The 23,816-nt window shown below is 35.6% G+C and overlaps 1 protein-coding gene across 3 annotated transcripts in view; it reads right to left on the bottom strand.

The window, feature by feature from the left end:
* CSMD3 (CUB and Sushi multiple domains 3) overlaps window positions 1-23,816 on the bottom strand; it is a 921,636-nt gene that overhangs the window by 478,044 nt on the left and 419,776 nt on the right. For all 3 annotated transcript variants that reach the window (XM_053661036.1, XM_053661038.1, XM_053661039.1), the window contains one exon: window positions 5,933-6,054. In XM_053661036.1, the coding sequence (XP_053517011.1) occupies window positions 5,933-6,054 (122 nt within the window). The remainder of the gene's footprint in view (window positions 1-5,932; window positions 6,055-23,816) is intronic.

Here is a 23,816-nt window from a genome sequence, read left to right as displayed (position 1 = left end):
AAGCAGAAATCAAGGGAAAAAATCCCATTCGATATAGCAAAAAGAAAAATAAAATATCTGGGAATAAACCTAACTAAGGAGATAAAAGACCTGTATGCAGAAAACTACACAGCCCTGAAGAAAGAAATCAAGGAAGACACAAACAAATGGAAACATATACCTTGTTCATGGATTGGAAGAATTAACATCATCAAAATGTCCATACTATCCAAAGCAATATACAGATTCAATGCAATACCTATTAAAGTACCAATGGCATATTTCACAAACATAGAACAAACACTTCAAAAATTTATATGGAACCATAAACAACCCCAAATAGCAGCTGCACTTTTGAGAAAGAAGAACAAAGTAGGAGGGATCACAATACCTGATATCAAACTGTATTACAAGGCCACTGTAATCAAAACAGCCTGGTACTGGCATAAAAACAGGCACATAGACCAATGGATTAGAACGGAGAGCCCAGAAATCAACCCAACTTTAATATTAATATTAATATTAAATTAATTTATATTTAATATTCGACGAAGGGGGCAGTAACATAAACTGGAGTAAAGATAGCCTCTTCAACAAATGGTGCTGGGAGAACTGGACAGCTACATGCGAAAAAATGAAACTTGAGCACCAACTTACACCATACACCAAAATAAATTCAAGGTGGATAAAAGACTTAAATATAAGTTGTGACACCATTAAAGTCCTAGAGGAGAACATTGGCAAGAAAATCTCAGATATTCTACGTAGGAACATTTTTACTGATATGTCCCCTAGAGCAAGGAATATAAAGGAAAGAATAAACAAATGGAATCTCATCAAAATAAAAAGCTTCTGCGTGGCTAAAGAAAGCAGTATTAAATTAAAAAGACAGCCGACTGTATGGGAAAATATATTTGCCAATGATACCTCAGACAAAGGTTTAATCTCCAAAATATACAAAGAACTTACAGGACTTCACCCTAAGAAGACAACCAACCCAATTAAAAAATGGGAAAAGGACTTAAACAAACACTTCTCCAAGGAGGACATACAGAACATCCAGAGACACATGAAAAGATGCTCAATATCGTTAGCTATCAGAGAGATGCAAATGAAAACCACAATGAGATACCACTTTATACCAGTCAGGATGGCTATCAGAAACAAAGCAACAAACAACAAATGTTGGAGAAGTTGTGGGGAAAAGGGGACCTTAGTTCACTGTTGGTGGGATTGCAGACTGGTACAACCATTATGGAAAACAGTATGGAATTTTCTCAGAAAAATAAAAATCGACCTGCCAAAAATTCCACTGCTGGGATTATATCCCAAGAATCCTAAAACATCAATTTCAAAGAACCTATGTACCACAATGTTCATAGCAGCACAATTTACAATATCCAAGAGTTGGAAGCAACCCAGGTGCCCATCAGTAAATGAATGGATAAAAAATAGTGGTACATATGCACAATGGAATTCTATGCAGCAGAGAGAAAGAAGGAGCTACTACCCTTTGCAATAACATGGATGGAACTGGAAAGCATTATGCTGAGTGAAATAGGCCAAGTGTTGAAAGACAAATACCATATGATCTCACCTTTAACAAGAAGCTAAACAACAAAACAAACAAGCAAGTAGAATAAAAAAAAGACACTGAAATAGAGAACAGGGGGACAGTGACCAGAGGGGAGAGGGAAGGGAATTTAAGGGGAAAAAAGGGGAGGGATTTGGAGGAACAAATAGGAAGGACACAGGGATGAGAATTAAGGTGGGTGGAAATGGGAGGGAGGTGGGGAGCACGGGTTGGGGGGGGGCTGGGATGGGAGAAATAGACAAAAAAACTGTACTTGAAAAAATAACTAAATAAAATAATAAAAAAAAAACAAACGGTATTCTGTACAGTACAGTAGCCGGTGCCAACATGTGGCTACACAGTGCCAGAAGTGTGGCTTGTCCGAACTGAGGCCACCTGAGTGTTAAATATGCTTAGCATTTCAAAGATTTGGAATGAAAATAAAACAACGGTAAATTATTGCATTAATAATTTATGATAATTACATGTTGAAATGGTAAAATCTGGGTTCAATAAAATACGATCATAAAATTAGTTCCATACTTTAAAAATGTAACTACTAGAAAATTTTAAATCATGTGTATCTCATAGAATATTTCTTTTGGAAAGGGCTGGTCTAGAGAGCCTTCAAACAGTTTCATACACATAGATTGAAGGGTTTTGAAAACTACCTTCTTATATAATTTTAAATAGGCATCTATTAAAAAAACAATTCTAAGTATGAGTAGATGCAAACATTGCAATTTCTACTACACTCTAATCTTTGAAATACCAAAATACAGTTTCTATAAAATCTTGCATCATTAGTTAATTTAATTTCTAATGTTTCCACCATATGTTAAAACTAAAAAACCTGTTAAATCAGTTGAACAAATCAGAATTTTTTGTATGTTCAGAAAGTCAAACTTTGTGTTTCAAGTCAGTATGTAATGTACTTCTCTGTATTGTGAATTTTAGTTCCAATATAGACAGAGATACAAATAGATAGATGGATTAAAAAATAGGTGTATACTTGGATGAAAGATAAACAGATAGATACATACGTAGATATATAGAAGCATAGATAAAGAGATGGGCCATTTAATCAGTTTGTTGATAAAATAAGGTTGTCTCCTTTTAATATATCTTAGTGAATCTGTTTTTTTTCTTTGTTCTCAAAGACTCTGACTCAGGAGCTATGCACCTGGAATTACTTACTCTTAATCTCCAAAGTTTTATTTACACTCAGGGGAAGTAAAATATTAATATTTCAGGGGAAAGAGTAATACATGCCTTTATTTTGACACTGTGGAAGGCAGTCATAAAAGGGAGAATGATAAAAGAGAACAAACAGATAGAGCTCAGGCAGGACAGTGTTAGAAACTGGAGTATCTTAAAATGGTGTCCAGGACCCTCAGGTCCAATAAGGAAATTGCTGTTGGATCCAAGGGTACACATACCTCAGATTAAAGACAAATGCACAAGACCACCTGTACTGAGGAAGATTATCATCATAAAAATTAAGAAAATGTTCAAAACAGAATATTATTTACTTCACACATGGATCTATTGTTAAATGCATATATTAATGCAAGAAGAACAATTAATTCTATGATCAGATTGTTAAAAATGTCAACTCTAACATTTTCACTTCTTGTTATGAAGAAACCCTCAACTGCATGCATTACTGAAATGCTATAATTGAAGGAAACATTCCCTTACAGAGGCTTGTGGAAGGGATATAAAAGAATCTTAAAGTTACATATTACTATAAGATTACAATGCTCAGTCATTATATTTTATTTTTAGTAAGCTTAATGACAATGTTAATATACTGATCAGTAAAAGTGACTAAAATTTGTAGTTTAATATTTTAGTATGAGACACAGTTGTATATAAATTATTCAGCCACATAATCAAATATGGAAGAAAATAGTTTGTAGTAATGTTCTTCTGCAGTAATACATAAGCTAAACCTAACAAATAACTGAAGAGAAGAAGCATATTTCTTGACAAAATGACAAAATTTGGCAATAATAATTGCTATCATTTAAAGCAATCCTACTTTGAATCAGAAATTTCACATTTTTCTTATCTCGTTAATAAAACAACTTTATGATATGGCATTATTATATCTAAAAGATAAAACACAACAAATAAAAACAAAAAATGCGGCTCTGCCCTGGCTGGCGTAGCTCAGTGGATTGAGCGCGGGCCTGCGAACTAGAGTATCGAGGTTCGATTCCCAGTCAGGGCACATGCCTGGGTTGCAGGCCAGTTCCCAGCAGGGGACGCATGAGAGGCAACCATACATTGATGTTTCTCTCCCACCCTTTCTTCTTCCCTTCCCCTCTCTCGAAAAATAAAATATTTTTTAAAAAATGTGGCTCTGAGGACTCAGGGATCATGCCTGCCTAAAACTGTGTCATGTCGAGAGGACAGCTCAGATTTGAAACCCATTCTATCCGGTTTCACTCACTGCCAAATCTGTTTTCTCTTTCTCTCTCTCTCTCTCTTTTTTACCTACCATCAATTTGTATTGGATTTTTAGAACATCATGATTGGTTTACAAGTAACTAAAAATACAGAAAAATATGCACCATCATTTTTGAAGAAAAGTATAGATTCTGAGGAATTCAGAATGTTGGTAACTGGGGTTTATACCAACTAGGAGAGCTGTGTGCCTGTTCCTCATGCCAGCAATTGCCTTCCAAAAATGAGCTTTTAATGTAGCAATCTTAGCAAGCAAGACTTTAAACAGTATTTTTCCAACTATGTGTTATAACTTGTTAGTATACCATAATAATGATTCAGTGAGGCATGATCAATATTTTAAAGATATATAGGTTACAAGTCATTAGAATAAAAATAGTGAAGTCCACTTTGTTGTAAGAGGAAATGTTCTGCGGCCTTGTGTGTGTGCCTGTGTGTGTGTGAATGATCTGGGACATGATAACACAATGTCAGATATGACTCTAACTGCTCGGCACGGTTAGAAATGCTTGAAAACCAATTTCTGCAGATTGTCTTAAAATAGAGGCGAGCCAACAGATTAAAAATTAATGTCCTCGGTCAGCTACTTGATAAAAGTAGCAAAAAAGTAAAAGTAATTATGTCCTCCTTAGAAAATAAATTGGATTTTTTTAAGAAGAAAATGGGGAGATAAAAGTTTGGCAGATTAGGTCAGATAAACAAGGAGAACTGAGACGACCTCCCTGAATCTTCAGGTAACTCAGGGATGAAAATAAATTAAACTGAACAGAGCAGATATCTTATAGAACAGAAAATAATTACCACATTTTGATGACAATTACAGGTAATTACCATGGCACAAAAAAGATTTCTATCTCCATGCAAGATTAATACAATGTATTTGTTCCATACTTTACAATGAACTCACTTCATGCTTATCTTAGTGTGATATACAACCTCGTAAATAGCACGTGTCTCATAAAGCACACAGCTCTGACCTTTGCTATTTATGTAATCTTAGACAAGTTATTTAGCCTCTTTGTTAAAAGCAGGAGTAAAACTATCTACCTCCTGGGGGAGTTCTATGAAGATTAAATAATTCATAAAGAGTGCTGCAAATTTTACCTGGCATGTTGCTAAGTGTTCAATAAACCTGAGTTTATTTTTCAAGTGCTTCATGATTTTTTATTTTCTCAACAACCCATAATTGGCACAGAGATGATAATCAATAAGTAAATATTTGTTGAATTGAACTGAACTGATGACATGGGTTGGGTGGTTAAAATGATTTCCTCTGTATATTCTTACAAGATAAAGCAGGGAGAGCAGGGGAGGAAACGAACCTAATATTTCAGTTGTTCTTACATTCATTCAGAATTATTATTATGTTTGAAGTATTGTAGTGCATACATACTTAGATGTATTACTCACTTTTAGTGAAAGAGAAAGACAACCCAACCTTTTCAATGTTACGTGTCTTCTATTAGTGCTAAGCACATTAAAATAATTTATTTATAATACAGAATAGGCATGTGACACATGGCAATAAAGAAACATCGGAAGCCATCTGTGTTTATAAACATGAGACACCTGAGTAATATGTCAAGTAAAAAAGATAAGGAGTGAAAGCCATTATTCATGGCCTCTTTAAAAATATACTTACAATCATCAAACACATGTCTCAGAAAGCATTCATTTATAATTTCAATGTGCTGTCAATTGTATGTCAGTATCTGGGAGTACAACTGTATTAGTCTAAATTTACTCATTCCAAATTTTTCATATAAGTTTATGTTCTGCATAATGGATAAGTAAAATAGTTTGCAGAAATCACACTTTCTGCAGAAATGATTTTTATAGCATTTTCCTCACTCTCTCCTTGCAGTTGACTCCCTGATTCTGCTTTCCTCCCACAGACCACGTGCTCACCTTATTTGTATTCACTGCTGTGATGACCCAGACACACTGCGCGTTGCTGTCATACTGGAACGGGAAGTTGGGAGACGTGAAGGTTCCACTTGGTCCTTGAAGATTAGAGCCACATGTCTTCACTATAAGAGAAATTGGATTTTAAATGATGAGCATACACCATATGCAAAAGCATAGCAATGAAATAACTTGCAAATAGCCTTTAAATGCAAAATTGCACAATTATAACCACATTGAAATATATATTATGGCTATAATGTTCACGTATCAAAGTGAGAGTGTTGTTATACACACTAAAATTCACAAGCTCAATATTTTCAACAATTGAAAACTAATGATGAATAAAATGCCCTTTGACTGTAAATAGGTTAGTTTAATTAGAAAGAGGTATATTTATTCAATATTATGTTAACACAAATCTACAAAAAGAAAACACAAAAAGCCTTGGATTGACTAAGCAATCTAAAAGGTAGTATTTTCATTTAACTACCCTCAGACACATAATAGCATAATTGAGGCATCAATATTAAAAGTACTCTTTCTGTTCTTATAACTGTGAATTAGCACACAGAGGCTACACAGAAAGCTACATGGGGATAATTTAAAGTCCCACAAAATTTAAATGTTCTAAGTTTCCTCTAATGCTTTTTTCTTCTACTTAACAAAACAGCTTGTGACCACACTGCATATGTCTTAATTTCCTTTTTTCCTTAACTTGAGTTTATACCTTGTGATTGAAATGGTTACTTTTGATTTTCTCTTGTATGTGTCTGATTTCCACATTTTTTTATTGTTGTTCAAGTACAGTTGTCGCCATTTTCCCTGTCCAGTCCCTCCACCCACCCATCCCCACCTCCCACCCTCATTTCTACTCTCCTTTGGCTTCATTCATGGGTCCTTCATACATGTTCCTTGATGACCCTCCTCCTTTTTCCTCTCCTGTAATCCTCTTGATTTCCAAATTTTAAACAAAAAAACTGATTTTGTAACAAGGGAAAATAATCACAGTATATTCTTCCTTTAACATTAATTACCAATCTTTATTTACTGTCTAACTTATTGTAAATCTTATATGCTCACTACTTCATTTTCTTCTCTTCCATTCATTCTGATGTTTTTTGTTCTCCAATTACCATGGTAGAAATAGTCCCAGACTATGGCTGATTTTAAGCTACTAAAGGCTTATCAAGGCCTCACAAATTTGTGAATGTTTCACAATTAGCTCTTTTTTCCCAGCTCTATTAATTATAATTGACATGTAACACTGTGTAAGTTTAAGTTGTACAACAAGATGATTTGATATATGTATGTATATATGTATATATATATATGTGTGTGTGTGTGTGTGTGTATGGCAAAATAATAAAGGTAGTTAACCTCTTCACATCACATAATTACTTTTTGTGTGTGTGTGTTTGTGTGGTAAAAATATTTAGCATCTCTTATATTCCCTTAGCAATATATTAATACAGTATTATTAACTATAGTCATTATAGTATACATTAGATCACCAGAAGTTGTTCATCTTATAAATGGAAACATATTCCCTTTGAAACACTTCTCTGCATTTCTCCTAACACCCCCATTGCCAACTCTGGCAATTCATATTCTCTGTTTCTATGAGGGTTTTTTCCCATTTTTCTTTTATATAATTTTTATTGAGATATAATTCATATACCATAAAATTTAACCTTTAAAATGTGTCATTAAGTGATTTTCCAGTATAGTCACAAAGCTGTACAACCTTTACTACTACCTAATTCCAGAGCATTTCCTGTCTATTTCCCCTCTATAGTCTCTTCCTCCACCCTGCACATCCCCTTCCCCCCAGCAATCACCACACTTTTGTGTCCCTAAGATTTTTCTCTCTCTCTTCTTTTACTTTTTTGGCTCAATCCCTCCAACACCCTGATTCAACCCCCACTCCCGCCTCAACAGTTGTCAGCCTATTTTCTGTCTGAGTCTGTCTCTTTTTTTTGCTTGTTATTCCATTTTGTTCATTACATTCCAAAATGTGTGAAGTCATATGGTACTTGTCTCTCTGACTTGCTTATTTCACTTAGCATAATGCCCTCCAGATCCATCCCTGCTGTCCCAAATGGTGAGAGTGTTTCTTTTTCAGATTTCACATATAAGTGAGATCACGACATACAACTTCTTATAAGCCATCCATACTCACTACTCCAGTTTTCTCCCTTTACCTTTGAAACTATTTCGGTTTTTCTTCTCCAATTCCAGTGCGTATGTTGCATTCTCAACACCAGCGATGATCACCCAATTGCCAGATCTAACATCTCTCCATTTTCTCTGCATTTTGGATCTCCAGCAGCAATGGGAAAGTATTGCTAAAATTTGACATTCTCTGCCTTCCCTTTCACAGCCCTGACACCGCCTTGATTTGGGGCATATTTGTTTAAAATCCATGCTCCATACTTGTGTCCTGGTTTTATTATTTTTTTTCACCTGACCCTTAAGTAGCATAATTATAAACTGACTGAATGGCCTCTTTTCTTGTTTTTAATGACCTCTCTGAATATTTAATTTAATTAACTTCTACAATGGTAACTTCTGTGTTGATAGCTCACATCCACATGAACAATTCTGCCATCTCTCTTGATTTCTAGAGTAAACTTCTGTTTGCTAGACATTCCATGAAATATTTTGAAGATGCTTTTAATTAAGCCTTTCTGATCTCATCTGTCTGTCTCTCTCCCACGTACACAGCACTCCTGCAGACCTACATGATCCCCCTCTGAAGCATCTTGTTTTCCTTTTTTTCTTCCTGCTACCCATTGCTTCATCACTGGCCTTTTCCTGGACTAGAAATAGCTACTTAACTCCTTCTTATACTCCTTTTTCTCTCTCTGTTTTTATCTTCACTAGTGTTACTATATTTTTCTTCCTAAAATACAGATTTGATCATTTTAATTAATGGCATATAATCTTGATCACCTGTTTCCCATGGGATAAATTAAAATGAGTTAATATAGAATATAAAATGATTCCTGTGAGGCCCTACATTGCCTTTCCAGTGCAATTTCCTGCCATTTTATACGGCCATATACTCAACTTCTGCCAGAAAAGAATCCGTGCTCTCCCTTAAATGTAGCATACCCTTTATAATTTTCCACTTTTGTGCTGATGTTCATGAAGTCTAAAATGTGATACCTTCTTGCATTTACCTGCAGAAGTGTTATTCTTTTAAAGAAAGCCACACTGATGCACCACTTTCTTACTTAGAAAGTGTTCCCATGTTTTCCACCCAGGGTTCAGTAGTGGGCAATAGCACTCACAGTGCATTATTTGAACACCACATTAACAAATATGTTTAGATGTTAGTGATCTGATAAAAATGTAGTTATAAATATTATAAAAACTTATAGCAACACAAATTTTATAGTAATCAAATAATTGGTTTGAAGTTAGCACAATAGAGCCTTCTGCTGGGGCACACTACTTCTCTGAGTGGTACTTACTGCTTGGTATTTCACTAGCATGCTTTGTTTTCTAAGAAGTATACACACTAATCATCTTCTGTAGACAAGGCCTCATTTATCATCTTTGTTCACTAATTTCTAGCTAATTGTTTTCAGATTTTATGTATCCATGATTCTTTTAACTGTTTGTGCCTTTGAAGAAGCTGTTATTTTACAATAATATTGTATGTTGTATCAATACAATCCTATAGTTTCCTCAGGTCAAATACGTAGAGTTAACTAGGCTTTGAAAAATGCCAAAGATTAAGGCTCCGTGGTTGTGTGGCCTGTTGACATTAAGGGAAGGTGGTGAAATGGTGTATGTACACAGTGCTCTATACTATGCAACTTTTCTGTAAGTCTAAAATTATTTCAAAATAAAAAAAAAGTTTGACTGAAAGAAAAGAATAAGGTTAAGTGCAACGAAATATGTTTTGGCTCAACTGGAACCCTTGGGCGTTTAGATTTATGCTGGATATAACATTTTTACAACACAAGTAACACAAGCTAAAATTTTATATTTTGGTGGAGTATTAAAGTTACAACTCAGAGGTTAAGTATTCTTTTTGCACACAATACCCCAACTGAGGCCTGTCTGTGGTCTGTGCCCTAAAGTACCTCTTTCACTCTCTCCTTCCAGAATCTTCATGATGTTTTTGCAATATTGAGGCACTTTTGTGGTCTTGTTCCAACACATTACCAAGATGTGAAAAATTCATAAAGCTCCTACTCATCTGTAATTTCCTTAAACACACTGACAATATTCCTACTTTAAAACCTTAGCATTTGCTGGCTTATTTTATCATTTTGTATAGTTTTCTGATCAAATGTTTCTCAATGAAGAACCTGTTCTGATTAATCTACCTAAAGTTTAGATTTTTAAGTATCACCTTCATACATATACATACAGAGATATCTATCTTTACATGCATGTATATACACACATATATATGAGTATATGGATACAGTGTTTACTGACCCTTTTCCCCACTTTAGAATGACAGCTTTATGGGAACAAGGACTTGGCCTTACTCCCCATGGTGTCCCCAGTGCCCAGAACTGCACCAGGTACATAGTATATAATAAATCTATAACTGGATACAAAAACAAATTACTAAAATAATGAAAATCACAACAGAGGTATTTTGTTCATTTTTTTTCTCGTTTGCATCTTTCTCACTCCCTCCCCCTTTGGATGTAGTGGAAACTCAAGCAACCACCCTGGGTGAATATTCTCATCCACTGTGGATTCACAAACAGTTATCTGAGTAACTGAGTCTTGTCGTCTGCTTTTCTGAAGCTGTTCTACAAATGCTGCAAGATTTTTTATAAGAAACATTGCATTTGGTCATATCTATGTGTTTTGAAATAGATGAATTTTTACTTTTTAGTTTCTGTATCTTCAACTGTCCTACATCTTCAACTTACTTGGTGTTCCCACTTGAGCAAATTCAAACCATCTGGATCTCAGTTATTTCACTTACAAACTTAGACAAGCAGGCTATATCACAATCTGATAGGCACAAAATGATTACATGGTTATATTATGCAGTTATTTACATACTCTTAATGGCTTCTTCCAATAGGTGCAATGAGAATAGTAGGGCCCGGAAGTTCTGTTTTTGTCCAATGGTGCTTTTACTGTCTCAGAGAAATAGCCTTATTGTTATTAAAATTATTGGATGACATATGAAATGTGGAAAATGATGGATCCACCAAAAAGTCAATTTGAATTCAGTTGTATTTATAACGTTCCTTTTTTATCATCTGTGAGTTGGGAAACATTATGATTTTATCTTTAGAGAAAGTATTTCCATTGCTACCTTTCGATATCGGCAGTTATTTCTTTGCTTATTAGACAGGGACAGGGATAAAAACTCATAGTGTTAAATTATGTCTAAGAGTAACTGGCTATTGGCCATGGAACAAACTCCATTTCTTCTGTTATTCAAGAGGTAGTGGACAAGAGCAGGTGATACTAATTTTACCTTAGTAGAGTTTATATTTCCCCTAGAGTCTCTATTTCCCCTTGAAAAATTAGGTATTCTACTAAGGTGTAATGATGTAATAATAAAAAATATGAATAACTCAAACTTTGTGAAGTGCACCAAGTCAGAGCGGCTTACACCTCACAAGAGGGCAAAAAAAATATTGGTAGAGACAAATATGAAATGACTGGAGATGGATGAATGTTGGTACCTGCTGACCGACAACTTCTATTCGCCACTGGAAATTGAACATAAAGAGACATAGCGTGGCTACTTTCTAGACGTGAAAAGAAACTACCCCCAGTTTCACAGAGATACGCTAGTGCAAGTACCACCCACAATTTCATTCTAATCCTTCCTTCTCCGATTATCACCACTGGTATTTGAACTGTATCCATATCATCTACATTTTGCAACAAGCTTGTGTTTTTATCATGACATTTGATTGAAGCACTAAGTAGGTGTTTTGGTGGATTTCTTTTAATAATTCATTTTTTTCTCTAGGAGGTGAAAGAATGTCCCCTGGGACTGGGTAAGGCCAGGAGGGGAAAATAAGAGAGTGGTGACCACTGAGTTAATTTGGAAAACTGAATTTATTTTGTATTCCAGGCTAGTGAAATAAGCATATTATCTGTTATAAATATTCAATATTGGCTAAGAAAATCAGACTTATTATAATTTTGGAACTGTAATAAAGTCTAGCATTTAAAACTATGATGTAAACTGATATTAAAATTTTATTACTTATTTTATAGCAAAATTATGATAAAGCACATATACAGTAATATCATAGCAATATATAATTGTCAAATGCCAAAGAAAATTAATATTTTATTATTTATTAATCAAATATGTCCCATGTCTAGAAACAAATATAACCTAATGGTCAAGAACTTTTGTTCAGTGAAATGTTAAATCAAATTTTCAGTGGAAAAAATGAGTGTTCATATTTCAATTTGCTTTTATTCTGATAAACTCCGCTTATTCAGTATTAGATAATATAGTGTAATTCATTTGTAGAAGTTGAATGCTGTAAGCTTTTACTCTGAAAGTCTACACATCCCACAAAGCATTAAATGAGTGGATGTGCTGTTTGTAAGACTATGCCGGACACTGAAAGTGTCAAGGTAGAAAGAACGTCAAAATTCCTGCCCTCATGGACCTTACGGTCATGAAGAAAAGAGAAATACTAACCTAGTAGATAAAGCTGGGTTTATGAGGGCTTTGAAAGAAAGCCTATGGAATCAGTTAACAGATCAGGAAAGGTCATTCATAGGGAGTGTGATAGAAAAAGAATCACTTATTTCTATGTTTTGCCTCTCATTCGAACTCCTCCAGGGTAATTTGGGAGTCCTTCTCATATGGCCTTTGTAGAAACCCCATAAGGAACAAACTCATTCTAATCAAATTGGGGGGAACTGGTACACAATAACCCTGTTTCCATTTCTATGGCAACATTTCATGAGAGATTATCTTTTAAAATTAGTATGTTATCATTACTATTAGAGATGGCTAAATTGAAATGCTTTAGGGATATTCTAAGAAAAAAAATCATGTTGGCAGAGGTACGTGCTTCTAATATAAAACAGTGCACTATGACAAATGGCTTTGAGAAAATAAAATGGCTCAGAAAATTACTAATCTCTAAAATAGAAATTATAGGAGATACAAAGTTTCTATTATTAGCTCAAACAGGAAATGAATATTTCCAAAGTTGTGAAAAATACTTTATAAATCAAAGTAAATTTTTTTAATGAAGAAATTAGTAACTTAGCAAGGAAAAGTGCACAGAAAATGAAACGGGTTGCAAAATTTTCAACTCAAATCAGAAAATAGTTGCTGTAAAAAATGGATAAAATATGGTAGAAATGTATTGTCAAAGTAGATAAAGGAAAATAAGACAAGGAGAACACCACCCAAAATGGGTGTCCTCTCTCTCAATGGACATGGACAGAAATTGTGGATTTTCACATGGAAAATAGAATTCCATTAAAGAAGATACAGATTTATGGGTTGAATGTCACAATTTGAATCTTTCTGTTTGACATTTGGCATTTGTTTTGAAAGACTATGTTCAACTACCCTTTATCTTTCTCTTGGAATTTATTTCTGGGAAATAAACTCCTAATAGTTTTGAAAGTCATACACAAAGTTATTCATATTATTCACTGAAATTCCATCTTAAAGTTCATAACAATCTACAGGCAAAAATGTAGATTAAATAATTCCTTAACATTATTTAACACTTTTAATATGTTAGAATTTCATTTTGTTCTTATTTTACTTTTATTGTTTAATATTGTATATAAGGTACCTGAACAATGCTGAATTATTTACCTAAATATCAAAGAACTCTTACTAACCTGCAAATAAACAGGTACAGAAGCTGTCCTCTGAATCAATTAAAATTCAGACTGTTGACTGTTTATCATGAAACACACACATATAAACACATCTGAAGGTAAATGATAAAACGTATTTAAATCACTGTCTAGAACTATCAATAAGTAGTTCCACTTATTAATATTTAATTGAATATCCTAGTCTCAATGTCTTCATGCAAAGCTGATAAAATGTCGGAAGTGGAGTAGCAATTAGAACTAATCTTCAAATACATCGAAGTGTCATCTGCATAAGAATGGACGTCTAATCACTGATAGGAAGCATACAAATATGGAATAATAATAACTCCAAAGCAAGGAATTGGAAAACGGAGGAGTTGCTATGCAATGACAAAATTAAAATCAGCAAGAGGCAGACTACACAGGATCAGATAAATTTGATTAAAACCAAACAAATGAAATTTCTATTAAAAAGAGGTTACATGTGCACATTTGTTGAGACAAAGACAAAAGTAAGCAAATCCTCCCCACACCCTCTTCTTGGCTCTTTGTAATTTAACCTAGTCATGAAGGTTATGTCTATATAAAATGCTCCCTGTATGTGCTGTTTGTTTCACTGAATCATCTTCTCTGTGTACCAGGATGAAAGCGCATATAGCATTACATCAGGAATAGAAGTGATTTCTATGAATTAAAGGTTCATTACACTTCTCCATGAAAATAGAAGAATATCCAATTTAATCAAGGTTTGTCAGTAAGAAAGTAAGACAGATAAGGTGGTAAGATAGAAGGAGATGAATTAGCATGCATGTATATCTGCCTGTGTATGTATCCTACCGTGCTGTTGAGGCCATTCCAGAGGGAAGGTGAGTGGAAGGGAAGAGAGATGAGAAGCAGGGAGAAGAAAGAGGAATATAAAGATGGCGTGAGTGGGACAATGACGTGCAGGGAAGTCAGAAGGAAAAAAGGACTTAAGCAACTAGTTGGGCAAATAATTTACAAGAGCAACACTGAGTTGCAAGCTGTTTTGCTATCTTTGATGTAGATAGACTACCTTCACCCTTACCCAGTAAAGCAAGCCACCTCCTGCATACTTAAAAACTGTTCCTGTTGGTTTGTTTAGATGACACCAGGGACAATGGTTACTTGAATTTATGTGAAATTTACATAATACAGAAACTAGTAAAGCAGGAATTTGGAGTCAGTATTAACCATTAGATGTTACATTTCCACCTCCTGGCCCAAGGGATCTGCTGAAAGCTTTTAGGAGGCTGTGCACTGTCCCAGAATTTAAAACAGGGTATTAGACTATCTGATCTACTACTATAGAAGCAGGAAACTTCATTTGACAATTTGTAATTTGAGAATGCACCATGCTCTAAGTTATGTCTATGGCTTTGTACATGCATTTTCCTTCATCTGCATATTAGGTTTTAGTTTCTACCCTGCTCTCTAAAATTCATTCTTCCTCATTCTTATGAGGATTGGAATGTTAATACTTTACATTAATTGTTTTCCTACAGAGTTCCCTTCTGTCAACAACTGTCTTTCATCTAGTGACCAGAAGTTGGCTCTGAGTATACCATACAGTGAACGCTGAAAAAAGTTTTCTGAAAAATTAATTAATGAACAACTCAATAGAGTGAAATATACATACATAGAAGAAATTTTTTTGAATGTCAAAGTTTATAATTTAAATTTTCAATCAAAATGCAAGAAGAAAGGCAATTCATCAAAAAAAGCATCTCAGGGAAATTTGTATATCACTCATGACTCTGGACAATCTTGCCTTCTGGCTAAAGGTCAAATGAATATTTGATGATGATTTGTCATCATTCTTTTTGGAGATACCTCGTCTATACCAAACAGAATGACTCAGTGAAAAACGGAATCAGATGGATCCTTAAGGAACTTGAAGTCTTAAAGAAAAGTTAAATAAGCTATTCTAACAGTGTGCTCTAAGTGCCAAGATAAAGGTAAACAGGTGTTATGGGAAGATAAGGACAGTTTTGAAACTTGATTGTTTAGAAATGGTATCCTTGAGATGATATCACAGTTGATTCTGGAAAAGTCACAACACGTGAATGCAGACAAGAAGTTCAGGATGGGCTTCTAGGCAGAGGGAAAGGTGCACTAGATTATATATTGTACGTGAGAAAACTTGGTAATTCCCAAAATATCTAAGATTGTTTTGGGCTGGGGAGATTCTTTAGGTGTAGCTGGAAAGGTAAATGATTACACATTCAAGAGGCACCAAATATATTAGTCTATGGCAATTGTGGGTTTTTGCTTTTTATCAAAACTAAAGAGATACTTTGAAATACTAAGGGGCACTTTACTTAACCAGGACCAAATTTAAGTTGATCAGTCCAGGAGCGAAAAGCAAGATGAATTTGAGAAAGAAAGACACGGAAGCCTAGAGACAAGAATAAGAATATCAAGTCATCTACTTTTTTCTCCTCATAGATACTTATTACTTAATATAGATCCATTTAATTTTAAATACAGGGCATAATGTATTTCTTCACTTATTTATTTACTCAATCATTCATTCAACTAACACTGTGTATTCAAGAACTACGATGTACCCAACAGTGTGAGAATTAGTGATCACAGAGTTGTGAAGTAGGCCTCCCTTCCTGCACCTCACATTATAGGGAGAGAGACAAGCATGAAACTGCCTATTGCAACATTATTTACATAATCGTGAAAAATGCTACAGAGGAACTTCAGTCAGGACCGAGGCAAGAGAAAATAGTCTTCACCTCCTCACACAACTACAGCAAAAATTTCAACTAGACTACAAACCAAATATCACCCAGATTCATCAGAAAATCATCTGTATGGAAGTCCAACAACCAAGGATTCGAAGCCGCCACATTCATCCAGATGGATAGGAGGGACAGAGACTCAGAGACATACAGAGAAATGGAGAGGTATGAAGAGGTGCAGAGAGGTGGCAGAATGGGTGGTCCCATATTCACATGTGGTATACAAAAATTTGGAGGGATACCTCAGGAGCAAGAAATCCCAGCCCCACACCAGACCACTCAGCCCAGGGTTCTAGCGCCAGGAAGATAAGCTCACATAACTTCTGGCTATGAAAATCAGTGGGGGTTGCAGCAGTGAAAGAAACTGCAAGATTCTCAGGGGACTTCTTTTAAAAGGTCCACAAAAATCTTAGCAATTATGTAGACCCATCCCCTCTGGGATCAGCACTACAGCAACAACTGGAAGAGCACAACTGGCATATGTGGAAAAAGTGAAGTGACTTGCAACAGAGCAAGTTCCCGAATCCTCTCAGGAAAATCTTCAGAGGCCAGGCAGCAGCACAGTCCCCTCTTTGAGCCCTCACCTACACAGAGGCAAAAAGCAGTGGAATGGGTTGCTTTTCCCTGGTGATTACCAAAGACTCTGCCCGAGATGATTTAAAGATGCTCTTTTCTATAATAGGCCATGCTACTAAGACAGGGAGGCAATGCAGCTCTACCTAATACACAGAAACAAACACAGGCAGGCTGCCAAAATGAGGAGACCAAGAAATGTGGCCCAAATATAAGAACAGAACACCAGAAAAAGAACTAAATGAGATGGAGTTAAGCAACCTATCAGAAGCAGAGTTCAAAACACTGGTTATCAGAATTCTCAACTCACAGGGTACTACAACAGCATAAAAAGGCCCAGGCAAAAACAAAGGTTACATTAAATGAAATAAAGAAAATTCTATAGGGAACCAACAGTGGATGGGATGAAGCCAAGAATAAAATTAATGATTTGGAACATAAGGAAGAAAAAAGCATTCAATCAGAACAGCAAGAAGAAAAAAGAATTTTAAAAAACAAGGGTAGATGAAGGAGACTCTGGGTCATCTCCAAATGTATCGATAACCGAATCATAGAGGTGCCAGAAGGAGAAGAGGAAGAGCAAGTAATCAAAAACTTATTTGAAAAAATAATCTAAGGGCACTTTCCTAATTTACTGAAGGAAATAGACATCCAAGTTCAGGAGGCATAGAGAGTCCAAAACAAGTTGGATCCAAAGAGGACCATGCCAAGACACATCATAATTAAAATGCCGAAGGTTAAGATAAAGAGAGAATCTTAAAAACAGCAAAAGAAAAGTGGATAGCTACCTACACAGGGATTCCCATAAGTCTCCCAGCTGATTTCTCAAAAAAAAAAACCTTGTAGGCTAGAAGGGACTGTCAAGAAGTATTCAGAATGATGAAAGGCAAGGACTGACAACCTAGATCACTCCATCCAGCAAAGCTATCATTTAGAATGGAAAGGCAGATAAAGTGCTTCCTACATAAGGTAAAACTAAAGAAGTTCATCATCACCAGGTCATTATTATATGAGATGTTAAAGGGGAATATATAAGAAAAAGAAGATAAAAACTATGAAGATTAAAATGGCAACAAATTCACGACTATCAACAGTTGAATCTAAAGAACAAACTAAGCAAACAAGCAGAACAGGACAAAAGCATAGATATGGAGATAATTGGGAGGGTTATCAACTGGGAGGGGGAAGAGGGAGAATTCGGGGAAAAGGTTCAGGGATTAAGAAGTACAATTTGGTAAATACAGAATAGGTAGAGGAATGTTAAGAACAGTATAGGAGATTGAGTAATCAAAGAACTTATATGTATGACCTAGAGACATGAATTAAGGGAAGAACTGCTAGAGAGAATTGGGGTACCAAGTAGAGGGGAGAAAGGGAGGGAACTCTGGAACAATTGTAATAGCATAATCAATAAAATATATATTTTAAAAAATTCTATAAAGGAAAAGTACAGATCTCCCTAACGAGAGGCATAGAACATGTTTATAAAAATCTGAATTATACAGCATAGTTAAAAGGAATTTAGAACATTATTTCTTTCAAATGTATCCAACAACAAAACCATATTTTAATATTTTCTTTGAATCTTATACATGTTTCATGAACTGTTAGAAGTGTATGTGCTATATTTTAGTTGTTGGCAAGGTTGGTAAGTAACTTTTAAAAGTATATGAAAGCAGTTTGTTTTAGATAGGCTTAGCATCTTCTGTCCTGTAATCTTCTTTTTTTATTTTTACCAATAGGCTTGACAAATCCTTGGTGAAATGAAGGCCACATAACATCCCACCATTTCCCAAAATAATGGCATTTCATTAAAAGCTTTTTCCTGACCCTGGCTGGTGTGGCTCAGTGGACTGAGCATGGGTTGAGAACCAAAGGGTCGTCAGTTCAATTCCTAGTCAGGGCACATGCCTGGGTTGCAGGCCAGGTCCCCAGTGGGGGCCACATGAGAGGCAACCACACATTGATGTTTCTCTCTTTCTCCCTCCATTCCCCTCTCTCTAAAAATAAATAAATAAAATCTTTTTTAAAACCTCGCTTTTTCCTGCTAACAACAAATACAATATTTCTTTAAAGTCACATCCAAGGTCATTATCAAAACAATGAGGAAATGAAGAGTGAAGGATAAAAGACTAAGAGAGTACTTCTGGAAATTGGATAGGGATATCCTAGAATATGGGAAACAATGATACAAAGGTGAGTCCAGTTCTCTAGGCAAAAAAAATATGATTATTTTAAGGAACAAAATAGAAGATTCTACAGAATTTCCATTGCCAAGATCATCTGTGTTTATACTACTCATTCCTATTACTCAAGGACTGGCCAATAGCATGACATCATCATATTATTCTTAGAAACACCAGTAACAATAACCTTGTTGTGAGGGTTTACTATGTACCAGGCATTGTATGGAAACTCTATCTATTTTACAGTTTTAATCATTAAACACACACATGCATACATGCCCCTAATAAGGTAAATATTTCTTTTGAGAACTATGGCTCAGTCAGTGGAGCCTAGTACATGGGTTCAAATTGGGGCTCTACTGGGAACTATCAATTTGCATACAACCAATCACTGAATGGCTCTGCACCTCAGTTCTTTACTTTGTGTGGGGGAAAAAGAGAATAGTATCTCACAGGCTTGTTGAGAGGATCAATTGATACACTTGAATCTTATCTAGCAAATAGTGCTCTGTATAAGCGTTAGTTGTTAAGAGTTATTTAGTATTATTATTTGAATTTTGCAAAGAATGTACCTGAGATTAGAAATTTAAATCACTCCCCAAGTTTATTAATTCATAGCAGCTACATGTTAAAGTATAAATTCTTAACTAGTGTGTTATAAATATTTGCTACATTTTGTTAATTTTGATTTATTTTGTAGGTAGAATTATGATAGAATATTACTGAGAAACAATTTTAATTAGCCAGTGTAGCTTTTTATTTGCATATATGAATTAATTCTCATATAAATATTAACTGTTACTTAGGTACATTTATAATATATAAATGTTTTTGTGTTTGAATACATGAAATTATTTCTTATTAATATATATTCACTGTTTACACCAATATTAGACACACTTCTTAATCCCTGATCCTAGAAAAATAAAGCCTCATAAATATGTAAACCATAATTATTTCCACATTTTCTGCATATGTTTTATTTAAAAAATTTTAAAGATCATTCTTATCTTAAAGATTTTTATTTTATTTATTTTTTAGAGAAGGGAGGGAGAAAGAGAGAGAGAAACATCACTGTGTGTTTGCCTCTCATGTGCCCCCTAATGGGGACCTGGCTGGCCACCCAGGTATGTGCCCTGACTGGGAATCGAACCAGGGATCCTTTGGGTTTGTAGGCTGACACTCAATTCAGTGAGCTACACAAGCCAGGGCTTCATATTATTTTCACTGTATAGATAGTACATTTAAAAAATTTAAAGACCATCAGCCTGAAAAGGATGAACAGTTGATTACCTAATAAAGTGTTTGATAAAAGTCCATGCAAAAAACATCTTGCACAATCCAAGAATTCAGGATTGTCAAGAACTTCCCATAGCAAGAAACCATCACCAAACAGAAGACAGCAGTAAAGTCACATGTATTTAGTCCATAAATCAATTCAAACAGCTGGTGTTCTACCTGCTAATGAAATCCTCTAAGTCACTGCAAAATGTGTACAAAGTATACTTCTGGGTGGGAAGCTGTGTGACATTTTCAACTCTGTAGTGAGCCATAGTAAATTATTTCAGCAACTGCTATTTCCCCTATGTATATATATAAGTAGAAAGCCACAGAACACAAAAAGAAAAATGAACAGTAACATAAAACTCAAACCAAACCTACCCACAACACAACTATCAATATTGTGAATAAACTGGCCTCAATATCTATTCCCTAGAAATATATCAGTGACTGCACCATCCCCTGGAGATTAGCACAAATGATGCCCCTATGGGTTAGGAAAATATCTAAATTCCCTTTGGGACTGTGGCCATCCACAGAGCCAAGGAGGCATGAAACAGAGATGTTTGCTATATTTGAGTTTCTTATGGGATCATTCTCTAGGGATATACATTTCTGACTATGCAAGGAAGCATGGGTAATATAATTATATGATTCCAAGCCAAATGTCAAGTAGGGATTGATTGAGCCTATGTGATGTAGGCTGAGAGCCAAAGGGGCGCCAAAGGAGGTGACAGCAAAGTGACAACTTACACTATGTGACCCAGAGTGATGCCTGGGACAGGGGCTTATGTGTGAGAGGTTTAATTGGTGATATGGTCTTGGGGGGTGGAAGTGAGGAAGAGCTGGGAGTAACACAGGACTGACATGCAGGAAAGCCAATACAGGGATGTGTTATCCAAGTGGCTACCCCCACAGGTAAAACGGGTAGGATACTCTGTAGAAACTTCTGATGAAACTTGTAGAATGCCTCTCGAATAGCATGGGCAAGTGCAGAAGAAAGGAGGATGCATTTCGTTTGCTCCTATCTCCTTGAAGCTCAAGAATTGACTCCTAATGCATTAGCTCCTCTACCAGTTCTGATACTACCTGTGTAAAGGCCAGGCTACTTTATCAACTTCCTGATCCAGGTGTCAGAGAGGCCACGGGTTAGAAACTAGGGTGCAGAGAGACATGATCAAGGGCACCTGCAAAAAAATGTACCTGTCACCACAACAGTTATTGGGATAAAGGACAGGATTTATATACTGCTCAGATATTTTGGACACATATCCTCTATTATGAAAATTCTAATATGAAGGCAACCACTTAACAAAAAATAATTTCACTTAATAGGTTTAAATTTTTAAATCATTTAGAAAATGTTTTAAAACTAAAAGAAGTTTCTAGTTGCACTATTGCATCCTCTAATGGGAGAAGAGAAAGTTAAATGCTCTCTGGATTTTTCTCCTAAACTTTCCCCTCTCATCCCTTATATTTTTCATGTTTTCCTTCTAATTCTTATAATTGAAATGCCAGGAAAATCCACTGCTCTATTTCTGTCCCAAATAATAGATTTAGAGAGCAATGAGATACCATCATTACCCTGATGCTATTCAGCTGCGCCATTCATTTCCTCTGGACTCAGATGGCATTAAACCTCTGTACTCTCTTCAGCAGCCAAGTCTGGAGGAGAGACGAGCTGGCACACGTCCAAATCATTAAAGACAGAGTGATTTGGCTGGGATGCTGCAGAAACACCCAGGGACTTGAGAAGAGGAAGTTTGGGCTTTCTCAAATGAACTGATTCACACAGACCTGCCTAGTGTCAGTCTGTGTCTAGGTCTCAATCTGCCCAGGCATCGCCAGGCAGCACCTAAGGAAATGAGTGCCTTTGGTCTTCTTGCATTTAATGGGAACCTTGCAAACTGGATTCAATGATTTAATGTTTGCCTGGGAAATCTTCAAACTGACTTGTGAGCAGATAAGCAGAATCTGTATTTTGGTTACATTGTTGTTGTGAAACAGACAACTTGGAATTACTCAAAAGAAAAAACAATGTATATAGAAAGCACTAATTACAGATACAAAGTCTTTATTAATTTTCTTTTAACAAAGTAAATTTAAACCATGACACTCCAAGTAAGCTGAGATCTTGCTGATTCTACTCTCCCTTTCCACCTGCAGAGAGTCTTGCAGGAGGGTATATCTAAAGAGGAGTCTTCAGGGCAGGTATCCTTTAGAACTGAGTGCAGCTGTGCCCCATGTGAAACTCCTACCCTTTAATATGCCCTTACAACCCAACAGACCATTGCTGCTAAAAGTTGCCTTCAGAATGAATTCATAAGTGAGTAATATATGTGAAATAAGCATAGCTTAAAAAAAAGACAAGGAAGCACCTGTCAGTTTTTAAATGCACAATTTTTCACAAGGTCATTGAAGTATTCTGCAGTCAGTTTTGTCATTAATGGTTTATTCCCCATTAAAATTCATAGGGAAAATAAAACATCAATGATATTATTCCCATCGAAATGCAACAAGTGACCATAGAATTTTACCATGGGGTTAAACTGCTTTTATCTAAGATAGTTGAAAAACCTTTCAATGATTGCTGGAACTTGGTGGGGGGGGGGGTGATGTCTTCGCTGTACGTCTCTGGCATAGAAAGGAAAACAAATGTGGAGGAAAGGACAGCTGTTTGAAAAACATGAGACAATATTCCTTTCTTCCCATTCTATAATTGATATAGTTTCATGATGCCAAGTAAAATTCTTTTTCATTCAATGACTTCACATTGTAGGGCAAAGATCAAATAAGCAGATGATACTCAGGATCAGCTCATGCTACGGTACGAGGAGCCTGAATTCAGGATGTTACTCAATTTCCCGAAACACCTGTAAACTGTACACATTAGCTTCTTGAAGTCCACGTCCTTTTAACCCTTTGTGATTTGCAGAGCAGCAGCATCTACATCCTGGGGAAGCCTTTTTGGAAGACAGCTTCCAGGTTCCAGGTCGCCCCCACTGAGTCAAAACCAGTTTTTATTAAAGCTCTCCAATCTGCACATTCAAGCTTGAGAAGCACTTCTTACTGCCAGAGCCCCTTCATATAGAGCTGCCCATCAATTAATTAAGATTATTGATGGGAAACATTTCTCACCCACGTATTCAATCGAGTCCCTCTTGTTTTATTATCCAAGAGAGGAACACTTTAACAGTGCTGTTTCTTTGTGACCTCTCTAGCAGCGTGGTCATTATTCAAATGCTATGAATCTTGTAGAGATGATTC

This window comes from Artibeus jamaicensis, unplaced genomic scaffold (genome assembly GCF_021234435.1).
Source record: "Artibeus jamaicensis isolate MK-2021 breed Jamaican fruit bat unplaced genomic scaffold, CSHL_Jam_final scaffold_916, whole genome shotgun sequence".
Classification (NCBI taxonomy): Eukaryota; Metazoa; Chordata; class Mammalia; order Chiroptera; family Phyllostomidae; genus Artibeus; species Artibeus jamaicensis.
The sequence above is the reverse complement of the archived record's forward strand: the minus strand, read 5'-3'. Positions and strand labels throughout refer to the sequence as shown.